Source organism: Pygocentrus nattereri, chromosome 17 (assembly GCF_015220715.1).
Source record: "Pygocentrus nattereri isolate fPygNat1 chromosome 17, fPygNat1.pri, whole genome shotgun sequence".
NCBI lineage: Eukaryota > Metazoa > Chordata > Actinopteri > Characiformes > Serrasalmidae > Pygocentrus > Pygocentrus nattereri.
The window spans coordinates 38,671,046-38,691,157 of NC_051227.1; the positions used below are offsets into that span (position 1 = coordinate 38,671,046).

Below are 20,112 nucleotides of genomic sequence, written 5' to 3' on the forward strand. Positions count from 1 at the left end.
TTTTTTTTGTCCACTTTTGAGGATCCTTCCATAAACACCTCCTCAAACCTCCTCAAACGGCACACAGAGAGGATCTCCAGGACCGACTCCATTCACTAACTTACTGGAGTAAACTTAAAACAAAAACCCTGTCCGCTTTACCCAATCAGTCCGAATCACCAAAACCCACTCAAGCACACCGTTTAGATCCTCCAGCACATAAAAAAAGATTTAAAAGTCAATGTCTTTCTTTTTTATTGAGGCTCTTGTGTACTGACCCATCGTCTATATAGCACTGTGGGATGTACTTAATGTTCAAAGAGAATAAGACATATGCCAGCTTATTAACCTCTGCATGGTGAAAATCTCCACAAATTCCTCTCCTTTCAATTAACAATGATTTCGTTCAGAGACGGAAAGCCACTCTGCTTCCCCAGCAATACTGTAAAAACACAAAGGCATCCAACGGATGCAATTCCTCAACAGCACTTGATCATCTTGCAGGGAGCACCACGTCATCTAGTCTGCACATTTAGCAAACAGTGCCAAGTCATTTTTGATTTGTTTTGTTCATGTGTTTCATATTCCTTTTATGGTACAATCATGTAAAAAAAAAAAAAAAAAAAAAAAAAAAAAAAAAAAGTCATTAATCCAAAAGAAGGCCCAATCCTGATCATCCATCTGATATGTTATGACAGGAAGCATCTGAGAACAATGTGGTCTGAGGATTTGGGACGTGAGGAACTGAAGTAGTTTCTCAAGCTCAGTGAAGCACACATGCTCATCAGAAAGTGAAGGACAGTCTACAGTAGTAGAAGGTTGTGTGGTGGTGGGGAATTTCCATTTTTCCCTAGTATTCATATAAAAGAAATGGAGAAAGCAAAGTAAATCTCTAGGTCAAGCTAATGGTCATAGGTTCATACGTAGATGCTCTGGCCTTTTGGACATGACTGGATATGCCTGTTGTTTAAATGGGCCCATCGTGGAGCCTGCAGGTTGCCTGATGGGCAGCGGAGCGGTGACTTCAGTGCTGGCTGCGATGTCCATCTGATCCATGGTGGACACCTCCATGGCCAGTTCTGTGGGAGACTGAAGAGAAGAAGCTCCGGGCATGGTCGGACCTCGTGGCCAGCAGTCCCCAGCAAATTTAACTGGACTAGAAGACAAGAGGCAGAAAAACGGCATTATCCAAATTTGGAGAGGTTTGATGTGAAACACTCCAAGATAAGACTTTGGGCTAAATCCTATTTCTTGGAAAAACTATTCACTGCACACAGGTACATGTGGAGTGTTGTGAGGGGAAACCTCATTTTACATCAAACCACTCTGAACGAGTTTGTTTACATCTCAGCGTGTGTGACGCACACCTTCGGGGAATCAAGTATGCAAATTAACTTCACTTCTGCAATAAGATTTTGTCTTGAGCATTAAATTATTCCTGGATGACGTTATTAGGATGAGACAGTCCATTGAGTACAGCACAGTAAAACTGATTACCTCACAGGCGTTCTTGGGCTTCCTAAAAAGCGGCGAGGTGAACGAATTTTTGGCTCAAATGAGAACTTCTCCTTAACGTTTTCCAACACAGATGGAGCTACGTATGTGAAGCCCTAAAACATGTGAAAATAAGATTATATCAAGGGGAAAGGAAATAGAGTTGCGTTGTCTAAAACCTCTGGACTAAATCCATCTGAAAACACCACCAACTTACCAGGAAGACCTGATTGGCGCTTTCGCTGAGTGTAGAGTCATCCGGACTATCGACAGGAGTCTGGCTGGTGAACTTGGAATCAAACTGGCTCACATCCTCAGCAGATTGCTAAGGAAACAAGAGCACAGTTCAGGCAAATCACATGTAACTGTTTCTTACTTAATCCCGTTTGTCAGCAGCGGAAAAAAGTCTGAAGACACTCACTAGGAAAGGCTTGAACGGTGGCTCTACTTTCCGCGCAAGCAGGTCATCCCAGTTAATGTGTCGGAAAAAGGCATGAGCCTGGGAAAAACAAGGGTGAAAATAACGGTCATTAAATAATAACTTATCCCGCCCAGACTGAAATGTATCTAGAAATCAGAAAACAAGAAATTCAGACATTATATATTATATATTCAGTTGCCTATTTATTAAGAAAAACTGATTTCCAATTTTGAAAGGTAGGGATACGCATATATAAGATTTCCCGTGAACTGACCTGCACCTCTGTTGCATCTCCAGGTCCAGCTCCAAGCCGAGATGAGGCACTTCTTTTCAGCAGCTGGATGCAGTTGAAATATTTTTAGGAATATAAAAGTTAACAAAGCTGGCAAAAGGTCTACGCTGTACCGCTACACAACTATAGGAGTAATCACCGACCTTTTTGAGCAGGTCCCTGGCTTCTTGTGTGAGGTAGGGTGGGAGGTTCAGTTTGCATTTAAGAATTTTGTCAATGGTTTTCTTCCGGTTTTCTCCAGTAAAAGGTGGCTAGAAGGGCAACACAGTGTGTGTCATATTCAGAACAATTTAACCTGGCACTACACTAAGCCCAGTTTAGCTTACTAACCCATAAATTCCTACTTCTGCTATACTCTCATTAGATACCGTGCATTAAAACTGTTACGTGACCAATCTCAAGGTCAAACTGAATAACTGGTACTCACTGCGCCCGTCAGCATGTCATACATCAGGGCTCCAAGACTCCACCAATCAACAGCCCGATTGTGTCCACTTCTCATCAAAATCTCTGGAGCCCTAGAAAATTAAAGCAATTTATACTGATGAAAAGAACCTGAACAAGAGATTCAGAAAATGCGAGCGCCACCAAATTTTAAATCCTATAATAAAATGTCTTACATGTACTCAATAGTGCCACAGAAAGTGTGTGTGACAGTCCCGTCATGAATGGATTCCTTACATAGTCCGAAATCAGTCAACTTCACATGGCCTGTCCATGAAAGACAAAAGGAAAGACGATCATAAAAACACAGTGATCTTAAATCAACTGCACCGAAACTGAAACAAACAGCAGGTACACTGGTTACACTCTTTCACTAAAACTCAGAGTCTACATGGCAGCGTTCCAAAGTTCCACGTCCTAATTAACGCGTAATCCAGCCTTACCTTGGCTATTCAGCATGATGTTTTCGGGTTTAAGGTCTCTGTAGATGATGCCCTTCTGATGCAGGTGGCCGAGAGCCATGGAAATTTCTGCCAAGTAAAAGCTGCAAGTAAAAAGCCTCCAGGATCATTCTGATAATCTTATTTCATTTTACCCAATCAAAAGATCTTGACCTGCTCTAATCTTTCTATTTTTAATGCATGACCAAAGACTTCAGTACGATGTTGCACATCACTGGTAATTTTTTTTTTCTACGAAAAGGCTTTTTCGTTATTAGTGACGGCCCAAACTGAAATATGGGACACACTGGGCTAAAACCGAAAAAGAGATGACAAATAAAAAGATCACATACAATAACAACATGCACATCATTACAGTACACAGGCTACAGTATGCGCCACGAAATCCAACTCTTGAGAACAGACTGTTGTCCAAGGCAACAAACTACATGACTGTCATACTTTGCATGATTCCAGCTTTTGTGAACTTCTGCATCATGTTGAAAACAGATTTCGCTGTATTCTGCACATCAAGCGGGACGCTGCATTTACCAGCAGACCTGTATAGGAGACGTACTTGGGCATCGTGGCCCCTGGGTGGCACGAACACTGACGCCACGCGATTAACGTCTGTCGCAGAGATCATGAAATAGTTCCATGCAGCCAACATTTTCACTGTTGTCGAAAATGTTCTACCATCTTTGTCTTTTGGACAAAAGAACATTTTTGGTGGCTGAAATTTCAGCGCATTCCTACGGGACATCATACTGGTGAATAATAAAATCATCCAACAATCCAAACTAAACTCGGAATGTCGTTTCAAATCCAGACTAAACTTCATAAAGAACATAAAGCAACATCGAAGACAATGAAGAACATATCTATCCTTACCAAGCTGTATCTTCCATGAAAATGCCCTCCCTTTCCAGCTGCATGAAGAGTTCACCTCCTATAAATGACCGAACACAATTAGAAGCACATCAACATTTTACTTTTTGTTTTAAGAATTTAAAAAAATTTTTAAAGCAAGATATAAAATGGCAAAGTTCCCAAACGGCAGAGGGAAACTCGGTGGTGTCTAATCTACTGTATGTCGCACGAACCACAGCAAAGCAAAGTATTTTAACGAAGCAGGACATCTCCCAGCAACTCCACGGCAACGGCGAGAGAGTGGCAAAAAACGAGGCGCTAACTGTCTCTTTGAACAACAGTGGAAGTTGATTCACTGACCACTTAGGTATTCAAGGATGAGATAAAGCTTGCCGCCCGTCTGAAAGGCATAGATAAGATCCACAATGAAAGGATGCTTCACTTCCTCCAAGATGTTGCGCTCAGCCTTGGTATGAGCGGTGTCCTTAGCGTTACGGACAATCATAGCCTAGAAAAAGAAATAAATACATAAATAAAACACGCGACTGCATCCACATCGTTTAAAACTACAGCAAAAAACACTCATACTGATATTAAAACTACTTAAATCATGTTGCTCAAACCTTTTTCAAAACTTTCATTGCAAATATTTTTCCCGATGCTGCACCGGTCACCTTCCGAACTTGGAAAACCTGGAAAAATAAAAGGCTCCTTGCCAACGTATACACTGCAGAATCTATATATGCATTTACATATAAATAAAAGCCCTCGTTTATTTTTTTTTAAAAAGTCTCGTTAATGCACAAGTTACCTTTCCATAGCCACCTTTGCCCAAAACCCGCAGCAGCTCAAAGCATTCAGGACGTATGCTCTCTGTGCCTTGGTTTACGTTGTCCTCGGATATCTCGATCTTCTCACAGTCGTCCATATTACTGGAGGTGCAGAGACGTGTGGACATGTAGAGATGATTCATTTCAAACGAAATTAAATATGAATTTCATCTGAGGCGATCACATCGAGATATGTCCCATTTTAAACTAAAGCTACTTTAACTAATTTCACTTGAGTTATTGTATATACACACACACACACACACACACACACACACACACACTTATACATACAGCAATTGAACATTGAGGGCCATATCTAGACTAATCAGACTGAAACCGCCTTAATATTAAAATAAAAACAACAAAAAAGAATACTCACAATTCAAAGCCACTGCACTGGTCCATAAAGTCAGTGATCTGAGTCTACGGAAGCAAAAACAGCAGATTTATTATTCAACCACAGCCAATTAACAGACCTGCTCTCTCAGTACGGTCAGCTGGTGCAGCTGGCATGGTCAGCCGGAAACCTGAGAGCTGGTCTTTCAATAGCAGCCCTGCAAGATGACGGCGAGGTCGGCTAAATATGAAGGAGGTGATTCTGCAACGTATCCGTCCAAACTACACGGAACTAACGTGCCTCTAAAACTAACTCCAATATACACGAGTCGCACGTCATAATCTGATTTATCCTGCAGGGATGTTGGAGACGCTCCTCAGCCGCTGGTCAAACGGACAACTTCAGGAAAGCGCAGTCCCGGAGCTGCTATACAAAAGCTTTCAGGCGGCCGACCGGAATCGGGTTCTCGGAGAGTGGACAGGCGGCCGACCGGAATCGGGTTCTCGGAGAGCGGACAGGCCGCCGACCGGAATCGGGTTCTCGGAGAGCGGACAGGCCGCCGACCGGAATCGGGTTCTCGGAGAGCGGACAGGCCGCTGACCGGAATCGGGTTCTCGGAGAGCGGACAGGCCGCCGACCGGAATCGGGTTCTCGGAGAGCGGACAGGCGGCCGACTGGAATCGGGTTCTCGGAGAGCGGACAGGGGGCCGACTGGAATCGGGTTCTCGGAGAGCGGACAGGCGGCCAACTGGAATCGGTTTTCTCGGAGAGCGGACAGGCGGCCGCTGGAATCGGGTTCCCGGAGAGCGGACAGGCAGCAGGCAGGCGATCAGAACCGGGTTCTCGGAGAGCGGACAGGCAGCACGCAGGCGATCAGAACCGGGTTCTCGGAGAGCGGACAGGCAGCAGGCAGCCGACCAGAAACCGGTTCTCGGAGAACGGACAGGCAGCAGGCAGCCGATCAGAACCCGGTTCTCGGAGAGTGGACAGGCAGCAGGCAGCCGATCAGAACCCGGTTCTCGGAGAGCGGACAGGCAGCAGGCAGCCGATCAGAACCGGGTTCTCGGAAAGCGGACTGGCAGCCGATCAGAACCGGGTTCTCGGAGAGCGGACAGGCAGCAGACAGCCGACCAGAACCGGGTTCTCAGTGCGGACTGCCACCCAATCAGAACCGGGATCTTGGAGAGCGGACTGGCAGCCGATCAGAACCGGGTTCTCATAGCGGACTGCCAGCCGATCAGAACCGGGTTCTCGGAGAGCGGACCGGCAGCCGATCAGAACCGGGTTCTCGGAGAGCGGACTGGCAGCCGATCAGAACCGGGTTCTCGGAGAGCGGACCGGCAGCTGATCAGAACCGGGTTCTCGGAGAGCGGACCGGCTGCTGGCAAGACACAACACGATACAGCACGGCGTAGCTTCACCAAGCTAGCATGGACATAAAAACCACCTTATCTCACAAAATAATGAAGGGGCTGCTGGTGAAAGCGGCTGTTAGAGATCATCCACATTCAGACTGAACATTCACGCCCGAAAAGCAGGACCGGGGCGTCTGCCGAGGGCTAAACGAGCGGGACGTGCAGCGGCGCTCGCTAGCACAACACGGCCGGACAGCGCTCGGCTGCCGAGGCCCGAGGACTCCGGCGAGGCCTGCTAGCAGGGCGTGGAGAAGAAGGAGAACAAAGATAAGAGTCGCTCACCTCCTCAAGCTCTTCGTCGGAGACGTTCTCCTCCGGCTGGTCCAGATCGATATCGAACACTCCGGCCATCGTTTATGTCGCTGCGTTAATCCGCGCTGAGGGAGAGACGGAGAGAGAAGGCTGCGCTTCCCGCCTCATGGACATGAACACACCGTCGCCATGACCGGCTACGGCAGGAGCATGCGCACTGCGGCCCGAGCGACGCTACCGCTGTTATTTTATTATTTTCGGGATTTTTGGACAATAAAGCAGAGCAGAAGCCAAACACGGAGAAAACACGGAGTTACAAGATAAATAAAAGAGAGGGGGTGTGAGAGTGGCAAAAACTAAATATATATCATGTTTTATAGAACCGCAGAGTAGAGCAGTCAGGGCTGAGCACTGCCGAGAGGCGGCGACTGAAGGCCGGGCACGCCGCCCTGACTCGGGCCCGGCACGCCACCCTGACCCGGACCCGGACCCGGCACGCCGCCCTGACCCGGACCCGGACCCGGACCCGGCACGCCGCCCTGACCCGGACCCGGACCCGGACCCGGCACGCCGCCCTGACTCGGGCCCGGCACGCCGCCCTGACTCCGGTCCGGCACGCCGCCCTGACTCGGGTCCGGCACGCCTCGTGTTCGCCAAATGACTAGCCACGTGGAAAATAAGTATGTCGCTGTTGTCGGGACAAAACCTCTTATCTCCATTTTTGACATTTTTCAGTTTTTTGCATAATTTGAAATGACCTATCGCCCTTTACGTTGCGTGCCAGTTTCATGATGAATGAAGCAAAGGAAATGACCCAAAATGACTTGAGAAAAATTCTGGTTCCATTGACTTACATTAAAAATGAAGTAGGTTTTTTCCTTCTCCTGTAAAGTTACCATTTTGGAGATACGAGGTTTTGATCTGACAACAGCGATATGTAAAGTATATTGTAGAGAGAGGGAGAGACTAGCTGTTACCAGCCTACTAGAAAAAAAAATTATATATATATATATATATATATATATATATATGAAGTGGCCTGTGTTGAGGTGTTTTTATATCCTATTTTAATACTGATATCAGAGTTTCCGGCTGTTATCTGACTGTTTAGTTTTGACCATCCTTCAAACAGAGCTTAATAACACTAATATAAACAACGTTGATTCATCAGTCTACTCAGGCTCTAGCAGAAACTTCGGTGTTTGTTAAGAGGTTTCGGTTTATTTAACTGTGTAAAAAGTCATTATTCACAAATATGCTACAAATAAAAGTGGCACTGTGTATTTTACTTGGTTAAAGTACAATCAATCTCAAAATTACTACGTCTTTGAACGAATATTCAAGAATTGACTACAATAAACATGCATACTCTACTTCTAGCGCAGTGACATCATTCTGACATGGTTTAAAGCGTACAGTACATGACACCACAGACATGTTAAAGGGGAATTCCAGCCATTTGTCACGTTTTTGTTTCTTTGCATAATTCCATTATTGCCATATTAAAAACAAAGTCATTTCGACCGGTTTGATGAGAAACGCTTCGTTGTAGAGAAACTTACTGGTTTCTTTACTGTGGTAGTGATAGGAACCAGGGGTCATAATAACTACAACGCAAGCATAGCCATTTCATTTACTATCCAAAACCAGCAGCGAACCCACACACACACTCTGAGCTTTGTGTGTAATTTTGTCCACTAATTTTCTTCTGAGACTATTTTGTCTTACAGCACCTGCGTGTACGGCTCCACCATGAATGGATTAAAATTGGACTAACGACATTTTTTTGGTCAAAACTCTACCACAAAAGTCAAAAGTATTATAAAACCATGTTTTAGGCAGCATATCTATACCTGCTTTTGTGTAATAATTATGTGAGGGAGATCCAGGACCTCAGCTGTCATTATATATATATATATATATATATAATATATGTCTGTCATTATATATATATATATATATATATATATATATATATATATATATATATATATATATATATATATATATATATATATATATATAATGACAGCTGGGTATAGGCTCCAGGACACCCCCCCCCGCCCCCCTCCCTGTGACCCAGAGGGACTGAAAATGGTAGTTGGGGAAGGACCCACAGCTTCACAGCAGTGCTTCTACTGTTTCAATCTTTCTGATTCAGTGTTTTTCTCTAACTTTATGCTCTAAAGAGCAGCATTTCACACCAAACGACTCTGACTGACTTCATTCTCGGGCTAACCTTTAAATTCTGCAGACTGCTTTTAAACGGGTGGACTTGCCCTTTGGAGTTACTACTCACCTCTAAAAATCAAGCAAGCCAACATTTTCTTGCCACATTCATAAGTACAAAATGTGAACTCCGCGGTGTCGACGCAAACGCACTTTTAATACATTTTCTATTTATTTTTCTATTTAATATTTTTATTAATTGTCATGCCGTGTCTTTTATATCACAGCGCGAGCTGCGCGTCGTATCCGGAGGCGGGAAACCGAGAGTCGGCTGTTACTGCGGCTGCGTTTCTTTGGAAAATCGGGATTAAGTGTGACCGTTTGCGAAGTTTCAGAAGCTTAAAGCCTGTTTTTTCTCCTGCGGTGCTCACTTCGCTCTTTTCATGCAGCTGTGAGAAACATGCTCGGTCGATTTGAGCCGTTGAACGTCGACAGCAGCAGGCTAAGCTAACGTCCGTTCACTTCGCCGCCGCGCAGCCGGTCGTGTAGCCCGGCTGTTAAACCCAGTCTGCCCGCCGCTTGCTGGAGACGTGTTTACGGGTGTCTGGAGTTACAGCCGCCTGTTCATTAACCCGAACGTCTCTGTAGGTTTTGTGACTGCTAGCTAGCTGACCGGACCCAGACATGTCCGTTGTGACGGTCCAGCTGGGTCAGTGCGGTAACCAGGTCGGCCCAGAGCTCCTCAGTACGCTGTGCGATGACTCCGGCGGAGCTGGCCGGGGACCGTACAGTGAGCTCAGCCGAGAGAGGTTTTTCTGGGAAGATTCACGAGGAAGTAGGTTCAGTAAATATTACCTCACGATATAACAGTATACGGAGCCCCTAAGGTCACATTGCGGTTATGAGTATGTGTGTATGTATATATATGTGTGTGTGTGTGTATGTATGTATATGTGTGTGTATGTATATATGTGTGTGTGTATTTATGTATATGTGTGTGTGTGTATGTATGTATGTGTGTGTATGTATGTATATATGTGTGTGTGTATGTGTATATGTGTGTGTATGTATATATGTGTGTGTGTGTGTATATATGTATGTATGTGTGTGTGTGTGTGTGTGTGTGTATGTATGTATATATGTGTGTGTGTATGTGTATATGTGTGTGTGTATGTATATGTGTGTGTGTATGTATGTATATATGTGTGTGTGTATGTGTATATGTGTGTGTGTATGTATATGTGTGTGTGTATGTATGTATATATATATATGTATATATGTATGTGTGTGTGTGTGTGTGTGTGTGTGTGTGTACGTACTATACATATTATACATATATAATATATAATGTGTGTATTGTGGTTCATAGCGCTGTGATTCTCCTCTAGTGCTGGTGGCGCGGTCTGTTCTGGTTGATATGGAGCCTAAAGTTATTTCTCAAGCCGTAGCAAAGGCATCGAAATCTGGAAAGTGGAGATACTGGGAGAAAGCACACTTCTGCCAAAAGCAAGGCTCTGGAAACAACTGGGCGAATGGGTAGGAAGCCACTGTCTCTGGATGCATTTCACATTATTTGAAATTCAGTACAAATTGAATACTCATAAGATGCATGTCTGCTCAATTAAGCATTAATGCAGCACAGTCAAATCATCCTAATTAGGTCTGTGCTGATGTCTTTAGTACTTGTTAAATTATATACAAAAGCTTATTTTAACTACTAGAAAAACACTAGTAGTGTTCTGCGTTTAACCCATCCATGAAGTAACTCCAACACACACACACACACACACACACACTAGGGGGCAGTGAGCACATTTGCCTGGAGCGGTGGGCAGCCCTATCCACGGCACCCGGGGAGCAGTTGTTAGGTGTCTTGCTCAAGGACACCTCAGTCATGGACTGTCGGCACTGGGGATCGAACCGGCAACCTTCCGGTGACAGGGCCAGATCCCTAACCTCCAGCCCACAACTGCCCCCGTGACCCAATACCACATATATTTGAGTACTGTTTCAGGCCAGATTTGTTACAGGATTTAATCAAATGTATTATTTTTCTCCTCTCTAATATCCGATATTGAACCCATATGTCATCTTTATCATGAACGTAAAATAGTCATTGTGTTGTGTGACCCGTTCGTTACGTTAGTTGCGTGTGCTTCTCTGTAGATACTGTGTTCATGGCCCTCGCCACGAGGAAGCTGTGGAGGATCTGGTCCGGAGGGAGGTGGAACGCTGTGATCGCCTTTCAGGAATCTTTGCCGTCATGAGTGTTGCAGGGGGTACAGGTTCCGGAGTTGGGACCTTCATCACACAGTGTCTGCGAGACGTGTATCCCAATTCTTTTATTGTCAATCACCTGACGTGGCCCTACGGAACAGGAGAGGTAATTGTTTCTCTCAAAGTGTGCGCTAGACATCAGTGAGACGTCAATACGCTCGTGTATAAACTTTTCCTTTCTCTTTGAAGGTGATCGTCCAGAACTATAATTCGGTGCTCACGCTGTCGCGCCTCTACCAGCTATCCGATGCCCTTGTGGTTCATGAGAACGACACTGTTCACAAAATCTGCAGCCGGCTGATGAACATCAAGCACATCTCTGTCGACGATATTAATAAGGTGATCGCTCACCAGCTGGGTAGCATGCTGCAGCCTGCGTACACTGCAGACTCACCCACCCACTACAGCAGAAACCCTATAGGTGGTACAGTCGTACTCTGTTTGATGTGCTAAATCCGTGCAATGTCTTTTGGACATTTCAGTAAGATTTACTGTGATTCCTCTCCTTTGTTCAGGTGAATTATTGAGCTCCCTGGTGTGTCATCCTGAATACAAACTGCTAAGCCTGTGCAACATCCCTCAAATGTCTCAAACCTCACTGGCTTACAGTACCTACACTTGGCCTGGATTGCTTAAGCATTTAAGACAAATGCTTATTGCCAATGCCAGGATGGAGGAAGGTGGGTGTTTCAAATTGTGCTCCTTAGAAATGACTTAGTGGCCATTGACAGTTAACGTAAGCCTTCTACGCTGTAGACTGGGGTTCAATCCCCACCTGGGTAAGCCCCCTAAGTCCTTGGGCAAGACTCCTAACACCACCTTCACCTACCTCTGTAAAAATGATCAAATTGTAAGTCGCTTTGGATAAGAGCGTCAGCCAAATGCCGTAAATGTATGTAGTAAATATAACTGTAAAAATATGCCGCTATTGTTGGTCCTTTCTAGGTTGGAAGGTTTAAATGCTGTCTCTGTCTCTCTCTATAGGTATTGATTGGAAAGTGTCTGTGTTGCCATCTGGCGGGGAGCGCGCTCAAACTAGACGGATGGGTTTTAACAGATCGCTATCCAATCTTCTGATACTGCGGGGTAAAGACGTCTCCAGTGCCGACGCAGGCAAGTAGGCGTACGTGCGTTTAGCTTACGTTCAGTTTTAAAGATTTCGACCAGCGTGTAAATCAGGGTTCGTGTGTTTGGTTCAACAGGTGCTTTTAAGGACCCTGCCCTTTATGTCTCCTGGGTCCCACCAGATGACACCTTCAGCTCATGGACCTCACCTGTGCCCTTCAATGGCTATGAGAAGTCTGCCACTTTAGTCAGCAACAGCCAGTTCCTGTTGAAACCTCTGGATAATATTGTTAGGAAGGCTTGGAACATGTTTGTGTCCAGGTGAGGATAAGAATTGAACCAAATGGTGGAGATGTAATGTGTACAGTGCTTTTATTTTGCTTTCAGGTTAGTAACTTTTGAGTTTTTGTTCTCTGCAGGGCTTACGTTCATCAGTATACCAAATTTGGAATTTCAGAAGAAGATTTTCTTGACAGCTTTAGCATGTTGGAGCAGATCATTTCGAGCTACACACACCTTTGAGACAATGAGGTCGATTCCAAAAGATGTGGTTCTTAAACTGGAAGAATGTCAGTTTTCTACTGTAAATTGTAAAAATTTTGGTGAAGTAATTTATACTATTAAAATATTCTTTTCTAAGCAATAGGTGTGTTTTCATTTTTACGAAGTACTTTAAAGTGAAAATGCAGAAGGGAACATGTTCGGTCAATGTGTGCAAATTTATATACACCAGTACTTCTAACTTATTCCATACGTAAATCGTTAAAAATGCAGTGACCCACAAATCACGTTTGTTTAGCTCCTCAAGTCTTTTGGATCTGGTGGTTCACAAGACAAGTTCATCTCCATCTGACCAACTTGGTGCTCCTCCTTGACAAAACAAAGGTGTTCAAGAATTGGCTTGTTTTCGACAAATTAGAACCGTAAATCAGCTTTATTTTTAATACACAGTTACTCGTTTGTATATTGAAAACATACAGTTTTAAAATGCTGACAAGAGATGGTGTTTCATGTTACAAGTACATGACGACAATCTATTAACAGGCGGCTGGTAACTGATTAAATTCTTTCAGGTTTTTATATGTAGATTATGTTTAGAACTGGACTAGATTTAAATGCTTATACTACCGTCTCCACTTAAAACCCTTTTTAGTTTAGCATTAGGTCTGGGAAACTGGCCCCATGTCTATTTTCATCAAATATTCCAAGCTAGTAGTTTGTACAAAATGACAAAAATAATACTTCTAAAAAGTTTTGGTTTCCATCTGAACAGTTTCTCCAGAAGTTAAAACGATCAACACTTGCTGCTGATTTTGGAAAATCTAATGGGTTCTGTCCAAACGTAGAGGAGTAGGTGCACTGGACCATGCTGGGAAAAAAAAGGAGTCATTCAGCCTTTAGATGAGTTGCGGTCAACCAAAAATCCAAGGCAGATATTCACGTCCTGCGAGATGACCGATCCAAAATTTCAGTCAGCCTATAGACTGTTGTCGCCTTTGGACTTGAGAGCCAACACCAGTCTGATAAGCTATCTGACATGATGGAATAGTGAGGAACCGAGCGGCCAGTAAAACCAGCCTGAACAATGAATCATGCAAAGCAGTTTCATTTCCTTAACCCCTCCTGGGAAACTAAAACCTGTTCTTTTTTCTTTTTGCTATTCTGCTTTTTTTTTTTTTTGCTGCAATATCAACTTACAGAAAACGTACACATTATAATAGTATGCACTAAAACTGAAAACGAGGAAGTGCCAAAACTTCATGCGTTCCTCCGGTTTCAAACGCTGAGGGTTTCCTCAGCTATTTATATTTTACACTTACCTCTCCCCATGTACACTCTCTTCAACCTCAGGCTTCAGAAAGGATTTCAATTCCATGACGGATGCACAATATATATTAAAGTGAGCTCAGGGCACATAAAGCAAAGTGATGTATTAATCCAATTTAATGTCAAACAGTAATAAGTCACCAATAGCTATTAAAAAGCTAAGACAAAACAAAATTCAGACAAAATCCAGAACGACTGAGGCAGCTTATGGGGTTAAACGTCTATATGCACAGTATATGAGGCAAGGCTAGTTTACCAGCTTCAAATAACGCTTTGTTTTGTCATATTTAGATACAAGACCTCTTCAGAGTTGAATAAATGTATGCACATCCATGTTAAGACAAATTATTTACACAATGTGCAAACTATTAAGAAATCACACACGTTTCGATATTGCTATCTTTGTATAACAAATAAAGAAAATGACATCAGATTTGTGTTTAAGAAAGAAAAACTCCCTGAAAACCTACATTGCATCAGCACTTTCAACATACAACTCACAAAGAAAAGTGACCCTGGCCATCCATACTGTAACCTATAAATTAAATAAATCAATCATTCTAGTGATTAGAACTGTATTCACTTCAATGGAAGCATGACCCTGCAATGTTGCATAAGGCATTGCAACAAGTATTAACTGCTTACAGTCTTTGCTCAACTGCTTTGTCTCTGTAGAGATAAAAATCACACAGTTATTACATCTGATTTTAATAGTCAAAACACTACAGACAATGAAGAAGGGAGGGAAAAAAAAAGAGAAGATCCTACATAATCGTACAGACAGAAGCACAAATAAATTAGTGCCCATTTAGCCATTATAGGTTAAATGTTTTTTAGCTTCCGAACTGGGAGCCTGAGATGGTTTACTGTGAGTTCTATCACTTGGTTTTCTCCTCAGAGTACTTCCTCTGCTGCAGCCGCTTGGCATAGCTCTGTGCCATGGAGTTTATGATGGACAGAATGAAATAGCAGACCATGACGAGCACCACTTTCTCAAAAACCCAGGAAAGCCAGTTCTCTCCCTACACAGAAGAAGCAAGAACAGTTTTACTACATGAATTTCAATCTTCTTGCCAAAGGCATTCATAATTGCACTGATCCAAGATCTCACACCCACACAAAACATGGGAAAATGACCACCGGTAATGCTCATTATTCCTAATCATGGTCAGCAGAAGCAGAAATGATATGTATTATTAATAATAACAGTGGCTTGTTAACGGAGCGAGAATCTATGGGTCAACAGATCTGCTGAAAAAACCCCCCTCCTCTTCGTCTACTTCCTTCTTCCTCTCACTGGACACAGTGACCCATAAAAAAAAACTGAACTTCAACTAAAAAAGACATGATGACGTGAAGATATCTCTGGAGCTTCTAAAGTCATAGCTTGCTGACTTTGAAATAAAATAAGAACTAATCTGCCACTTAGGTCTTAGTGCCTTGACCAAGTTTCAACATTTCCCTTAAGCCCGGTCTGAAACTGAAACCTAACATGCCAACCCACGTTTAAAACCTGCTACCACAAAGATCTCTTCCTGGACCTACAGTTGAAAGACAAAGCAGGAAAGTAATGTCTGGTTCTTACAGCAGGCGTCCCGTCTGCAACCGGGTTGTGAAGCTTAGTCCTCTGGGCTTCCAGATATTCACGGAAAGGCTTTTGCAAGGAAGTTCCAACTCCTGGTATGACGCTGTGAATGTAGCGAAACAGACTACATTAGGCCAATGAGGACTTACCAACACATGATGCTGTAGGGAGTCCACTCAGATGGCCGTGAACATCCAGCTCTCACCAATGCCTAGTGAGCGCCCTGGCTGAGGCACCACAGCACACTGGAGAAAGAGATCTCTGAACCCTGACTTATATTGCTGAGCTTCCTGTTGGAACTAGTCTGAAGCTATTAATCAGGAAGTGAGTCGATATTGTGTCATCAGATCCATGTAAGAAGAACCGCCCAGGTTTGAAGGAGCGTCAGCCAGTGACACACATCTAATTCACAATGCAGCAGCACATCTAAAGGCTTATGAAAGCTTTAAAGCCTGTTCCAGATTTTTAAGACAAACTAACACTGGCCTACAAAGAAACATTCATTCATGACTTGGTTAGGACCAGATAACACACGACATGTCACTGGTTTACAAATGTTTGCATTAAAAACTAAATTTGCTGCTATTCAAGTGAAAAAACAGCTGAAGATATAAACTCAATCTGAGCTTCTCTCAGCAATCCTACATTTGAAAACGAGGAAAACCTGACGCCGTCTGAAGAGCTTTCTCATGAAGTAGGACCTTAAAACTTCTCCGTGCATAAAATAAAAATCAAAAGCACATTTTTATATAAAATGGACAGACCGAGTCATCCAAGCCCACACCACCGTGAGAACTAAAGGCTGGCAGATGGGAACCCAACCCGTTACCGGTCTCCATATCAAACGGAGGCTCTCGCCACTTTTCCTTTCATCGAATTTAGTCACCACATTCCGCCACTAAATCAGCAAACTTGGTCGGGAAAGACGTGTGGTTACAATCACGCAGGAAAAAGAATTTCCAATTCAACCTCTGAGCAGTGCGGAAGGCCAAATGTGGACACCCAACCTCTAATTTTAACTCACTGTGGTTGATCACAGAAGTGCCATCTACATCTCGCTAACCCAACAGCCATCTCCTTAAATGGCATTTCTTTCAGTCGGCTAAAAAACCAGACAGCGCTGCACACAAAGCTATTAACAAAACGGTTATAAAGCAAAAGCTCAAAGCTCTTCGTTTGATGAGTCAGACGAGACGGCTCGAAGAATCTGACCACTGTGGTGAGAAACTGAGCTGCACGGGAAAGCAGGCAGTCAAACTGAAAGGAACTCATCACATCAGGAGAGCAGCGAACTGGGCTAAATGCCTCCAAGCTCCACATGTAGAACTGGTCAATTATTAAATGTAGTCCAAACAACCAAAATAATCTCAAAAGAACCATTCATTGATTTGGGTCACTAATACCAAACCCGTCCTTTAGCCAACATTAAAAAAAAAAAAAAATTCTAAAGCATAAAGTTTAACTTTTAGTTTTAGTTCTTAGTACTTTAATACTGTCTATAAACATGTACAGTACTGAGTGAAAATCAGAGACTATTCTTCATTTATTTAATTTACAGTAAAAGTGGCAATAAAGTGCCAGTTTTTTTTAGCATGAAACAAATTCACAGAAAATTACAGCTAAATATGTATTCCCCTTTTTTCCCCATATTTGTGCTTTAAACTACTTAATCAACGTTATTTACTACATTATTTGATCAAATTGGACACAATGTTTGGCCAAATGCAAAAAAAGGACACACTCTTTAAAAAACACCCGAAGCCCAATATCATTATTTGGTCAGGCCAGTATTGACTCAGGTAAAATAATCTGTTTTTAATAACATCTTTGTTTTGAATACTGTTCATACGCTATTTTCGGTATTTTGTGTTCATACTCTGTCATTTCGAAACTCCAACACTGCCAGAAATCATGGATTCTCCCTATTTTCTTCATAAAAACATGGCTCTATTACTCACCCAATGAGAGAAACCATCTGCTCCACTATGTGCCTGCTGAATGTTATGATAACAAACAGTTTCTGTGGAAAGATCAGACATAGACACAAAGTTTCAGACAATGAATCAAGCGTGAGGCGTTAGGGAGATGAGATGAAAAGGCATCGCTGGGGTGCTGAGAATCAGACCAACATTAAGAGGGAAAGGATATGACATGCAAAGCCTTGAGGCACATTGTGTCTGCAGGACATGCTGAGAGACTCCCACCCAGAGGAGAAGAGGTGAGATCACTGACTGACACAAGCATCCGATGCGTCAGCCTGCTTTAACGACTGAAACAGCTCCTGGAGGGACTCCTGTTTTCTTGACCCTTGTCTAGAAACTGTATAGTTATCATTTTGATTAAACAAAAAAAGGATTTTGGTGATGAACTGTGTACCTTTCATGCTGCTTCCACCAAGAAGCCTCATTAAGGTAGAGACTTGCCGTGACTAAGCACTAAAACTTTGAGGATAAACAGAAAAATACAGGAAATCTTCCTCAGCAGCTGTGTTGCCATGAAACTGTTAAACGAACATTTAAAATAAATGATGCTAGTAGTGCCGTCCGATTTTCTTTCTTGCTCGTTTTTATTACAACAAATCTTGTATTAAATCTTCATATCTCTGACTTGACGCGTAGCCTATTCGTTGTTCCTCAACACATTCGTCCTAAAGCATTCCGGGGAAAAACAGCCTCACTTGGTGACTCCAGGGTCATGAAACAATGTTCTAATGTTATTACAACTATAGACAGTTTACAAGTATAGACCATGTACATTAACGCATGTAGAAAAAAATGAAGTAACTTTAATAATTAAAACATGACAAGAACAGAAAGACCCATCAGCTTAATAAACAACCCTATTACATTCGTTCTTTGAGCGTACCTGAATGTGCATCTTAATAACCGCCTTTCCGATTAAAGTAGCTCCGAAAAAGGTCCAGAATGGAATAAGGAAATGGCCACATGTAATGCCAGCCAGATCAAAAAGGGGATTCGGGATCTGAGGAATGGAAAAAAAAGAAGAAATAAAAAATAAAGAACACAATGAATTAAAGAATTAATATAATAGAGGATATATATTTGGGGGCAGTCGTGGGCTGGAGGTTAGGGATCTGGCCCTGTGACCGGAAGGTCGCCGGTTCGATCCCCAGGACTGAGGTGTCCTTGAGCAAGACACCTAACCCCCAATGCTCCCCGGGCGCAGTGGATAGGGCTGCCCACCGCTCCGGGCAAGTGTGCTCACTGCCCCCTAGTGTGTGTGTTCACTAGTGTGTATGTGGTGTTTCACTTCATGGATGGTTTAAATGAGGAGGTGGGATTTCCCCGTTTGTGGGATGAAAAAGTATCACTTAACTTATAGAGTTTAACGTTAAATTTGCAGCATATAATATATATTATATAAGTACACATTTATGCACATACAGACATACAGCAAGCAAAATCAGTGAAAGTTCCATGGCTTCCAAGGCCAATTCCAACGGATACGACAAACAAACACCACTGTTTCACGAAAGGCCAGTTAAACGGTCCACAATTAACATATTCACAAATTTATTCTAATTAGCTACAAGTTAACTTCTTTAAATTTAAAATCTGACAGTATAAATCGCTTATATTATCTACATAATTTGAATGAAAAGTAGAATCTTTCATAAATATACAGAATTTTCACCTTTAGCTTTAATGACTCTGCGCACTCAGGGTGGCATGAACTTCAGATATTGGTGCAAAAGCCTCTGATCAGCTGATCAAAACTTTATCTGAACTCATGCTTCAGTGGAAGAGATAAGACTTTAATCACAGGCCTTACCACAGTCAATACTGCAATTTGGCTTAAATTTGATTAATGACCTAGAAACAGTTTCAAATCTGCGTTCATTTATTTTATCCGTCAGAAATTTGTTTTATTTCTTCAAAATTCAAAAACTTTGTTTATTTTCAGGTTTAAATACACACAAATAAAATGCATGTACACACACACACACACACACACACACACACACACACACACACACACACACACACACACACACACACAAAGCACAAAGGGAAACTTACTGAGGCACAGGCTAGAATTCCTAAGAATCCCACTTTCTGAACCAAGTTTTGAACAGCAAGTTTTGCTCTTGTTGCAAAGTCCTGCAAAGCACAGAGAACATTGTCAAGTCTTTGCCATCTCTGATGTACCCTTACAGTGATGTGTTCCCTCATAGAATCCTCCACAGGCTTTATTGATAACAGTCTCTTGTAGTAACCAGCTTATAAATCTTTAAAAACTACTAATTTATCTATTCAGTTCATCAAGCCTTCAAGAGCATCTGGAGGTAAGAATCAGGTGGATATGATTAAAGCTGCAATAAAACTGCAGGATAATCGTCAGGAGTAAAAAAAAAAGACTAGTCAGCTAGCGGTACATTTACATTTACATTT

General features: G+C 42.8%; 3 protein-coding genes across 5 annotated transcripts in view; 1 reads left to right on the forward strand and 2 right to left on the reverse strand.

The window, feature by feature from the left end:
* Window positions 1-209: 209 nt before the first annotated feature.
* Window positions 210-7,004, reverse strand: rps6kb1b (ribosomal protein S6 kinase b, polypeptide 1b). The gene is made up of 15 exons (XM_017723948.2): window positions 6,808-7,004; window positions 5,153-5,196; window positions 4,752-4,872; window positions 4,564-4,632; window positions 4,301-4,448; window positions 3,962-4,019; window positions 3,074-3,174; window positions 2,807-2,897; window positions 2,614-2,704; window positions 2,330-2,437; window positions 2,169-2,231; window positions 1,895-1,972; window positions 1,691-1,798; window positions 1,477-1,589; window positions 210-1,135 (listed from the first exon to the last, which is right to left on the reverse strand). Exons 1-15 carry the CDS (start codon window positions 6,874-6,876, stop codon window positions 889-891), a joined length of 1,509 nt encoding a protein of 502 aa, XP_017579437.1. The 5' UTR covers window positions 6,877-7,004; the 3' UTR covers window positions 210-888.
* Window positions 7,005-9,227: 2,223 nt separating this feature from the next.
* On the forward strand, window positions 9,228-12,931 carry tubd1 (tubulin, delta 1). 2 transcript variants are annotated; one of them, XM_017723949.2, is made up of 8 exons: window positions 9,228-9,781; window positions 10,335-10,482; window positions 11,113-11,329; window positions 11,413-11,644; window positions 11,739-11,903; window positions 12,208-12,336; window positions 12,426-12,609; window positions 12,708-12,931. In XM_017723949.2, the coding sequence occupies exons 1-8, from the start codon at window positions 9,631-9,633 to the stop codon at window positions 12,808-12,810; spliced, it is 1,329 nt and encodes a 442-aa protein (XP_017579438.1). In that variant the 5' UTR covers window positions 9,228-9,630; the 3' UTR covers window positions 12,811-12,931. The 2 variants fall into 2 exon arrangements, with proteins under 2 accessions (XP_017579438.1, XP_037402629.1); XM_037546732.1 differs by having other exon boundaries at window positions 9,639-9,851.
* Window positions 12,932-14,214: 1,283 nt separating this feature from the next.
* vmp1 (vacuole membrane protein 1) overlaps window positions 14,215-20,112 on the reverse strand; it is a 22,347-nt gene continuing 16,449 nt past the window's right edge. For both annotated transcript variants that reach the window (XM_017723950.2, XM_037546733.1), the window contains exons 8-12: window positions 19,741-19,821; window positions 18,566-18,682; window positions 17,659-17,720; window positions 15,701-15,803; window positions 14,215-15,137 (exon numbers count right to left, since the gene is read on the reverse strand). In XM_017723950.2, coding sequence (XP_017579439.1) covers window positions 14,994-15,137; window positions 15,701-15,803; window positions 17,659-17,720; window positions 18,566-18,682; window positions 19,741-19,821 — 507 coding nt within the window. In that variant the 3' untranslated portion in view covers window positions 14,215-14,993. The remainder of the gene's footprint in view (window positions 15,138-15,700; window positions 15,804-17,658; window positions 17,721-18,565; window positions 18,683-19,740; window positions 19,822-20,112) is intronic.